The 10,971-nt window shown below is 35.4% G+C and overlaps 1 protein-coding gene across 1 annotated transcript in view; it reads left to right on the forward strand.

Moving 5' to 3' along the window:
- Positions 1–9,627, forward strand: part of C3H12orf50 (chromosome 3 C12orf50 homolog) — a 39,612-nt gene extending 29,985 nt beyond the window's left edge. The window contains exons 8-13 of the mRNA XM_053583358.1: positions 1,598–1,705; positions 2,994–3,110; positions 4,575–4,679; positions 4,919–5,122; positions 6,726–6,818; positions 9,444–9,627. Coding sequence (XP_053439333.1) covers positions 1,598–1,705; positions 2,994–3,110; positions 4,575–4,679; positions 4,919–5,122; positions 6,726–6,818; positions 9,444–9,469 — 653 coding nt within the window. The 3' untranslated portion in view covers positions 9,470–9,627. The remainder of the gene's footprint in view (positions 1–1,597; positions 1,706–2,993; positions 3,111–4,574; positions 4,680–4,918; positions 5,123–6,725; positions 6,819–9,443) is intronic.
- The last annotated feature ends 1,344 nt before the right edge of the window (positions 9,628–10,971 follow it).

Consider the following 10,971-nt stretch of genomic DNA (forward strand, 5'->3'; position numbering starts at 1 on the left):
TTGCCACCCAAGCTGGATGCAGTGTCTGAAGTCTTTAACCAGTTCTTTAGCCTTTCAGAAGGTGTTTTTGCTTGTTTCTTAGGTTCCAATTGTTCATGAAAAGTGTGGGCAACAACTTAAAGGGAATTTATGCATATTTCAGGAGAACTTCTTCGTTTCCTCCTCTTTTGGTTTCCATCCTCCAGTTCAAATCACTTATATAGTTCCAAACTTTGGATTCCTTCCTTTTAGCCTACATAGTTGGTCTTTCTGCATAGTATTTTCCTGCACGATAAATTACAAATGCTTTCAGGGAAAAATCCATGGTGAGTGTGGACTTCAACTCGTTCAGGGTAATAAAGCCAGGGTGCATGTAAACTTGACTTTCCTCAATTACTCTCCAGCATTACAGTCCTACTCATTGAGTTATTTTTCAATCAGTTTGTTTTTGGTAGTTAATAATTATTTGGGGCAAGAAATATTCAGATACAAGCCATTTGGTCATGGAAGAAACTAAACTTTTTTTTTTGACTTTTATTATTGGTTTTAGGTAAGCTCTTTAAGGACAAAAACTATATATAATTGATCACTAAAGATAAATATCTGTAGTAGAATTTCTAGCACAAGATGATCTCAATAAATATGTGTAAATAAATGACAGTCAGCTTAAACATATTGAATGGGTGAATGGAGACATGTTTGTAAACTTTATAGATGATTGAATGTTAATTTGCTGGAACAATAAACCATATTTAGCCAGGTAAATTAAAAAAATAAACATAAATTCTTACATGTTAGGTTCAAGACATTAATGGTGGCTTTTCTTAAAGTTGGGTAAAACCTGACATGACATAGTTTAAGAGAGGAAAAAACATGTTTTTTGTTGGCCACATGTTTTAAATATGATTCAGTGATGTGTTTCCACTACCAAATAGCTAAGGAAAACTCACAGTGAATTATTAAGGAGTAGCACAGGAAGAATGTTAAATGTGGAAAGTCATCTAAAGTACTCAGGGGAACACACAGAAAATTACTCCATAAATGTCAACTCTTTTTGTATTAGTTCCACTAATTTCTCCACATTTAGGTATCATTTTTTAAAGAAGGTTATTTGAAACAAATATTTAATATTAAGAAAGGCTCTTGTATGGTGAAGGATTTGGAAATTTTGTGTATAAGTGATATTTAAAGCAACTCTGGATATATATCCTGGAATATAGAAGACCTTTAAGGAACATGAAGACTGCTTTCATGTATGAGAATGTGTCATATGGATGACAAATTGTATTTAGTTTGACCATCTCTAGAGGATGGGACTAAAGATTGTCATAGTTAATGGACAATTTTGTTAAATATGCTATTTTCTTACAATTAGAATTGCATGACAGAATGAGAATTGTATGACAGAATGAGTATTCACGTATACCTTTGTTAATACACGTATATGAATCTAAACATATACATTAAGTATGATACATACATATATATATATATATAGACGTGAGATGGTACCGCTGAGTAGTATTTAAACAAAAGTGGACAAAAGGGATATTATAGAGAACATTCCGATGTTGAAAGTTTCTACCATTATGCCACTGACAGTAAGGTTTTGTCATAGGAGGTGACTGTTACGTTCCACAGAGAATCATATTTCTTGGAGTGGATGAAAATAAAGCTTTAAATGAAGAGAAAGAAAGCTCCCTGCTGAAATGTTCAAATACTAAAGGTAATTTATTCTGTAATTTTCATTCATTTGTAATTTGCCTAAATAAGTTAAAAACAAAGCTTGGTTGTTACAAAAGCAATATAAAAGGGAAAGTAATAAAATCAAAATACATACTGAACACAGTCAAGACCCTTAAGGTTTAGTCCCTGCTCTTTCTCTAATTATGTGCCCATTGGACTTGATCATTTTTAAACCTTAGTTTCCTTCTTGAAAACTTAGCCTTTTGTACTACCTAATTTCTAGGAATATTGCTAGCTTTAAAGTTTTTGGCTTTCTTAAATGGTAATATCAATTCTTTTTCAGCTTGTTTTTCCAATTTATCAGTATGACTGAATTTTATTAGAAAACATTGCGAACACCGTGAAGGGCATTAATCTCGTGATGGCTTTGTTTTAGAATTATTGCTAACTAAACTCTGTGAATAATGATGAGAAATTATGAAATACATCCTTTAGAGTTTGATGCCACCCTTACTTTGCTCAGAATCCCCTAGGGGGCACCTTTCTGTTGGGTACGTCTCTCAGTCACAGATTAAAAGTATAGCAGTCCTGTAATTAGAGGGCTTCGCATCCTTTCCATCAAAATGTAAACCCAAGCAATGTACTGTTTTCCCCACCACTAAATTCTCTCAAACATAGGAAAAGTATTTTCATGGAAAATTGTATGCAAATCTCCTTTTTACAGAGATGGAAAAGTTTCACCCATTCCATCAAAGAAACTCTCAGAAGCTAAACCAAAGCAGTATCCACTAGCCATGTGTGACTACTTAACACTGAGAAAAGTCAAAATTCAGTTTTTCACTTGCACTAGCCACATGTCAAGTGCTCAACAGCCAGTGTGGCTAGTGGCTGCCATATCGACAGAGCAGAAGTAGAATGTTTCCGTCATCCTGCAAAATCCTTCTGGATAGTCCTGCTCCACAGTATAGAACAAGTGAAAGTGGTCACATTTTACATATTCTCAAAACCCCAATGTAATTGGGCCCGTTTAACATAAAATTGACAACTCTTCAATTATTTTGTGTGGGGATATTAAAAATACCACCACCATTTGTTGTTCACATATGGAAGATGATGACGTAGATTTGAATTTTAAAATCCCATTAGTGATGACACTTGGGAATCAAGGGGAGAACTAAGGGACTTTTAAAGATGCTTTCCTCGGAATTAGTATACATGTATGTTTTGAAGAGGTGAGCCCATCATGTAAATATTTGAATAGTGAAATACCAACTGAAACACTTCCTTTACTAATACTGACATTTTATTTTCTTAATTTGCTTTAAAAGATAACAAGGAAAGTCCTCATCCAAAGCGTTCCCTAACTACCCGACTAGCACCTACAGCGCATGTTTTAAATGCCACTGAGAATATCAGTATGAAGTGCAGAGAGGAGCCCTCTTCAAGTGAGACATTAGCTCTATCACTTTTTGGCCTTAGATATATTTGTCTTATCATGGATTTGTTTTACTTATTTAAAATAGAACTTGAAAAAAAAAGAGAGAGAGAAAAAACAAAGAAGGTTTAAAAATTATTCAGGACTAAGAGTTAAAGACACAATATTCTTCTACTAACTCTGACAATGAATTGTGATGTAGGTCCTAGTAAATTACATGCTTTCCCACCAGTTTAATTTAGGAATTAAAATTAACACTGTACTAACTCGTCAGAAGATTCACTGGTATAATAATCTTTTAAAATTTTTTCCATAGTAGAATACATTGGCATCACTTTATTATGTTTTAGATTATTTTAAATAATTTGGCTTCTCTTTGATATTCAGTACTGTGAGATACTTCCTCAATGCTGTTATCACTTGTGAATCTTCCTGATTCCTTCCCTCCTTTCTGTTCTTTATTTTATTTGTTGAACACCTAAAATATCCTTGGATCCCAGCTAGGCGCTGATGGGGATTGTGATGACTTGTCTCAGAGAGGCTCGGTTGAGTAGTGCTTGTTAAAAATATGGCTTAAACCTTAGGATTGGGAGAGTGGGAGTGGAGGTGAGCACGATGTTTGAAGAGGAGGCAGTGAAGCACAGTTTTATTGGGGATTTATAGCTTAAGCTGAAGTTGTGAGCCAGGGCAAGGACAGATTTATTGGTTTGCCATGGAGAGTGGAATCCGTACAGTGTACTTAAGGTTCATTTTCTCTGTGCAGTAGTCAACTGTGAAGGTTTCTCGCACAAAGAAATAACAGAGTGCCCCTCTCTACCAAATTATTTTAAGGTTCTGGAGAAATTGTACCTTAGAAATTTCTGAAAACTTGAGAATGCATATATAAAAATTTTGATGTAAAAACATGCAAGTAGAAAGTGAAAAGTTAAGTTAAGAAAGTTAACATTCTTAACATGCAGACATTCTATTATTTAATCTTATTTGATCAAACTATCTCTACACTCAGCTTCTTAAGATCTTAAAAGAGTAAGGTACAATTCACTGAAAGTATTTTACTTTAATCCAACTTCTTAAGAAGAGTAGTTTTAGCCAAAAAAGTACAAAACAATTTCTGTTGAAAATAACAGTTCTAGAACTACTTAATAATAGCATTGTAATGGGATTTATAATTATATTTGGAATACAATTTTATGTTCTTTTTGTAAATCCACATTCCTTTGGACAGAAGCATTTTTCTTTTCCTTCGAGGAAAGCTAGTTATTGAAGGTTTTCTCATCAATCTATTTCCAAGTTAGGTTTTTTCTGTACTTAAAAATAAATCACCCTTTGTTCTAAAAAGAAAAGCATTAGGGTGGTGTATTTATTTTTTTCTCTTGCTTGACATTTGAATGCACAGATATGTAATTATCACCTACAGTAATTTTCAGATAAAAGCATCTCTTAAAAACATGTAAAAATTTGTATCTTCTCTAAGTGAACAACGTCCAGCCAGTGAGGAAGCCTCATTTTAAAGGTGTGAAAAAAAGAAAATGGATTTATGATGAACCAAAGAACTTCCCTGGCCCTGGAATGAGGAGAGGTAAAGTGTCCCTATATTTCATATTTCTAAATTATAATTTTAAAAGAGATCAAATATCTAATATTTTCTATCTGAAAAACAAATTGCTGTCATGCAACATAAATGTTAGTTTAAATGTCAACCCAACTCCTCTTAATCATTTTAGTTTATTGTTTTCTGTTGTGCTATCAAATACTTAAGTATTATTTATTGGTGTGAAACCAACTTGTTTTATCCCTCCCTCCACCCTTTCTTTACAGCAGTACAGGCTCCAAATCCCAAAAATAAAATGAGTTATTATCGCAGCAATAAAAACCGAAATGCTGAGAATGCATCCTATATCCACGTTCAGAGAGAGACCGTCAGGACTGTCTCCTTGAATGCACCTCCCCGCAGCAGGCCCGCAAATGGTTCCTACAACAAAGGTGATGTTAACAAGGAACCCAAACTCAACCTCTGTTCAGGTGAGGCCCTTTACCACTGTGCTTTGCTCCCGTCTGTGGTTTGCATCTCACGAGGTTTCCTAATGGCTGGCTCATCTTCCCTGGCACCCACACCCCTCTTCTTTCTCAGACCTTCACCACCGTAGTATCTTAGAAACCAGCGAGAGGATTTACGGCATGTGCAGGAGTGCCAGTGATCTAAAGGATATGGAGGAAAGCTCCCGTTGCGTAGAGATGACTTGACGTGGGACCTCCCTAAACTTTTATCTCAGAGCTCTGCCCTTGGATCCCCTTGGATGGCTTTATTTCATTCTGGAGGATTGTTTTTAAATGGTTGACATTTTCTTGTTCCAGTAACTGCCTAGTTCGATTATCACAGTCAAGCTAGCGCCTTGGCTTTTTCTTAAGTCTTTATGATTATTTTTTGAAAGGGTTAGTTTGAAGGTTAACTGCAATATTTTTGACAACCTCTCATCTCTCCCACCACGTACAGATTACTTCTAAACCATTTCATCATGTAATAGGCAAAGTCATAGTACATGTCAAGAAGTACAAAGCCACAAATGTTTTTTTCTTTCCTGTCTCAGATGAATTTCACTCTTTTGAAGATGGATTTTACTTTTTTTTCAACTTAACCAGATGCCACTCAATTATCTGTAATTTCATGTTTGTGATTTTCCATGTTCAAAATCTAGTTAGTGGAATTCTGAATGTTTTGCACTTTTTGAAACTTAAGTAAAGACTCTGTCTTTCTTGGGTTCTTCATTTTACAATTTAAATAGACAGTAGCTTATTTCAATTATTTTTCTATTTCAGAATAGAATGGTATATGGATTTATATGTAGACAAGGATATTTTCTTAGGTGAATCTGGATTTTAATTTTATTTGTCACTATTACTATTATTTCATTTATTGTTATTATTATCATTTTTCATTTTAGTAGAAGCAGATGGCTGTGAAGAATGCAATAAATACTAGAACAGTTTATTGCTAAAGTCTAGATGTGTGTAAAGATGTCTGTAGTTACACTCTATTTTTTTGGTACCATTAGTACAATGGAAACATAGGGAAAAAGAACATTCTTGGTATTGTCATGGACCTTGCTTTCAGAACCACAGCTACATAGTCAGACTTGAAGTCATTTTAGATAGTAGTTGAGATGTAGGCTTGTCAGAGAAAAGTAAGTATTTAAAGATCAGATAAGTCTGTAAGTGCACTGGTTTCCTTGGGCAGTGAGCTCACTATTGCAGAGTGATCTTTGTGATCATAGAAGTCACTTCATAGAAGGAAATGGGATTTCCTTAGCAGAATTGTACATACGAACATGGTAAAGCAAGGTGGTAAAAATTTTGGTCATACTTCAATATTTTATTCTCCTCTAGCATAACCTCATGGGTGAGAGCCTTATTTGAGGAGTTGGACAACCAATTAAGAGATTAGTAACCAAGTTCACTGATAACTTAAGTTGTCTTAATAAACTCATTTATATCCCTAATGCCAAAGCTTTGAAATGATAAAATTAATTACTTAGAGAATAGCTTCACTCACCCTGGAGACATTTATAACTTTAATCTGATTTTAAAGTTACAAAATACTTAATTCCAGTCTTCTCTTTTTACACAGACAAATATATGTCAACATCGTATAATGGCTCAGCCTGGCGAAAACGAATTCCTTTTTCAAAAACATATTCAAAAACTGAAAAGATATATACAGGTAATTATTTACTGGTGATTTTAATGTATTAGGCAATTCTGGAAATAAATAATTTTTTAAGTTTAAGGAACACATTTTAGAAAACATTAAAATAAGTAATATTTTCAAGATATATGTACATAATTACTTGGATTTTAGTAAAAATCTTTTCTATTAGAAACTTAATTTTACTTTACATTATTGTGTCTCTTTCCCCCTAATTTTATGTATTACTTTTGATATAGTTCTTTCCTGGGCAACAAACATAGTAGTTGCAACAATTATATAATATATTGAGGTGTATTCTTTGTGTATGTATGTATGTATGTATTTTGATGCAAATAAGATATTAAAACTTTGCTATATCTACTATAGACAAATATTGACTGATACAGGGTGAAAGGGCAACCAAGATGACATTTCTTGGCCAGGAGGTTCCAAGGGACTTCATTCTCTCCTTGTACACTGAGTTGGGAATAACGTAGGGATCTTGGGAAGCTTCTCAGGGTAAAGATTTTTATTAGCCCTGACTTCAGGTTGCTTTTTTGCTAAACAACATGGTGTCTTCTCCCAGCATATCTTTTCTTTTGGAAAACCACACAGAATAAAATGCTTTCATTTACTTCTCTGACAGCTGAACCTTTCAGAAGACGTTCCAGACAAAGGGATCCTACCTAAATAAGTAGCCTAGAACTTTAAGAATAATTTGAAATACACGAGTTCTTATACTGGAGCTTCCCAGAATGGGCCAGAAAATGTTCATATCAGAAAGTTTCCCCTTTCCGAAATAAACAGCTGATAGGTATATATTTATATACAGGTGACAACCGCTAGATTCCACCATCCTTTCCCAAATCGTACTGTACTGCAAGACAACTCTGTTGCAGTGCTATTGACTTTGTTTTAACTTTGTATGAATTTTCACATCATCACGCTTAATTTTGTGGGAAAAGAAGGTGAAACGTTGATTAAAATCCTGGGTAAAACTATTATAGCAGTAGTTGAGCTACAGCTTCTTCTCCTGTGGTTTCCTTTTGGGAGAGATGATAATTGGTGTATTCAGGTATGGGCTCTTCTCCTTATTCCTGTAGCCCCCTCCCCTCTCCCATCTCAGACAGTTACATGTAAACATGAATTATAGAAGGATTGAGGGAAGAGAGGGTCACGTTGAAAACATAAACTATGTACCATCCATGTCCAGCTCAGAGCATCTGTGTGTATGACTGTGCCACATTTCCCAGATGCAACCTACAGAGAAAAGCTGTGAAGGCAATTTCTCAAGTACTCTGTGTTGGGGGGAGGCAAGTCACAACATGGGAGGACTGTTGACAGCTCCTTAAGATTTCCAAGTGCCAAAGTTGCATGGGAGGACATCCCATATTCCTGTGAGTTTCAAGTGCGAGGGAGTTCCTGGGAGAGGGGACCAGTGAGTCTACGCAAGGTCTTCCAGCTGGGATTAAAGGGATGAATACCGGAAAAAGGCTATTGTTGTTGAATCCTATTGGAGTGGGGAGATACTTAGCTATAATCTTAACGGATTTCTTGTGCCAGAGAACCAAATAGAAACCACACACATTGAAGTTTGAGAAACCTTGGACTAGGTTTCTGGGCCAGCTTTCAAGGGAAGTAGGAGCCTTGCACAGGACCCAGATTTGTCAGGATTGTTAAAATTATGTCCTCTCACTGGCGCTCACACAGAAGCACATTCTCTATTGCCCCGACCTCAGGAATTAGGAACAACAGCCGGGAGGTGAGGTAGGGAGGTAGGTAGGGAGAAAACCCCGGAGAAAGAATTTTAAACCTGAATATGGAGAAAGTGACTAAGAAATCACTGAGCTTATGTGGAAAGGACTAGATACATTTTCTATATCAGGAAGAATAGGGACATAAAGTCAAAAAGCTTGATCTTATAATAATATAATTTGTTTTCTTATTTGTCTTTTAACTAGGAAATTTATAACCTAGAAACTCTTATCCTTTCTGATTGTTGTTAAAGCCAGAATAGGAAGAAAACGATTAGCTTGTGTTGTCTCCCACGTATTCCTGCCAGGGCGCAGAGCGGCAGTTTCAACATTTCCCTGTGGACAGATGGACTGCTGCAGGGAAGGAGGTGGAAAACCCAAACCACCATTAGTCTGTTCTCTAAGGGTCTGAAGCCAAGGCCATAGACATGTAAATAGGCAGAAGGAGTCTTTTGGGAAAATGTCCTGGGATGCTATGGGCATAACACAATAGGAGAGGAAAAGGTCTGTGGGAATTAGGGGCAGGAACGGAAGGCATCTGGAGGGTCATTCTCCTTGGAAGCCTGCCTTTGAGACCACGTGTCCTTTCTGGTGGTAGGAATACTGCCAGTGTGTGTGGAGGTGCCTGTCTCCCCACGGTGCGTCTTTCACCTATTCATTGAGTGTCCCACGGTGCGTCCCTACTTGTAGAACCCTTTCCATTTTCTTCACCCCTCCATCCACATGCAAAGCATAGGAGGCGTGAAAAGGAAGTGGATTAAGTTTGAATGGTATTTTGAAAATGTCTGAATTAAAACAATAAGCTTAGTGTTTGTTTTGCCTTTAGATTTATGGTAAACACTGGTGCCCTGAGGAAGGCTGAGAAAAGAAACTAATTGAAATATTTTGTGCATTTTATTATTAGAGCCAAGAAGAAACGGGAGCAAGTAAACCTGGAGGTTGAGAGAAGAGAAAAATGAGAAAAGAGAAAAAATGTCAGACATCGTTTGATTTATAATCAAAAATGAAAATTCAAAGAATGAGATACTCAAGTACTCCATACTATATACTGGATAGGCCAAAGATGATAAATATGCAAATTCTGAAAATAAGATGCAGGAAGTACATTGTGCTCTTTCAAAAGTGATAAAAATGCAAATTACAAACAGCTGCCTGTGTATTTAGTAGGTTCGGAATTCATTCCATGCATTACCGCAAACATTTAATAAAATTTAAAAGTTTGACAATTAAACTCATTCTTTAATTGTAAACTAAGTTAAATTGCACAGATTGAGAAGTAAAATTATGCCTTTGATCTCTGTTTTGCAATATTCTTTATGGTGGAAAACTTACTTTTTCTTTACCTAGATTTTAAGCTGGGCTCTTAGCAACGATAACACATAAAGTGTAAACAAAATTCAGCAAAATCCCAGAGTTACAATTTGATGATTAAGTATGTTAGAAGAATTCCAATAGAAATACATTCTAATATGTGGTACAAAGACGCAAAGATTGAATTATTATGCAGGGCAGTTAGTGAACAATATCTTTTAATTGGCAACTGCAAAACCCATCTACTGAGGTGTGCTACATTCAAAACAGAAAAATGAAACTTTTCCTACCCTGAAAATAAAAAATATATGATTATACTGGAGAAAAGGATTTGTTTAAGAAAAACAGTGAGTAAACCACATGATGTTTCAAAAATCTCGGTGAAGTTTTAGGGTGTTAATAACACCAGAAGTATGAATACTTACAAATGCAAGAGAGACATCATTTGAAAACTTATTTTGATTTATTTTATGCTTTTTAAGACTTCTGTTTTGAATAATACATTTTTATTTAATATTTAAAATTTTATTTAAAATTAACCACAAAGTGACCAAAATGAAAACTTAAAAAAATGTATTCTTTAAACTTAAAAACGAATTTGAACCTGGCCAGGTGCAGTGGCTCACTACTGTAATCCTAGCACTCTGGTAGGCCAGGTGGGTGGATCACCTGAGCTTAGGACTTCAAGATCACCCTGAGCAAGAGGAAGATCCCTTTTCTACTAAAAATAAAAAACAAACAAACAAACAAAATAAAAACGAGCCACACACTGTGGTAGGCACCAGTAGTTCCTGCAAATCAGGAGGCTGAGACAAGAAGATCCCTTGAGCCCAAGAGTTTGAGGTTGCTGTGAGCTATGATACCAAGGCACTCTACCCAGGGCAAGAAAGTAAGATTCTGTCTCAAAAGAAAAGTTTGAAAGTAGTATAATTTAACCTTTAAAATAATGTATTTGTAAATTATACTTCTGAATTTGTTAGTTTAGAATTTCACTAAGACTTTGAGATACTCCCTATGCACGCTTTCTGTGGTTATCAGTAACTGCCTCTTGTTCAATAACTTGTTGGGAGGAGATCAGGGTTTGTAGAAATATTTTGTTTTAAAACCTCTTATAAGGTATG

The sequence above is a fragment of the Nycticebus coucang genome, chromosome 3 (genome assembly GCF_027406575.1).
Source record: "Nycticebus coucang isolate mNycCou1 chromosome 3, mNycCou1.pri, whole genome shotgun sequence".
NCBI lineage: Eukaryota > Metazoa > Chordata > Mammalia > Primates > Lorisidae > Nycticebus > Nycticebus coucang.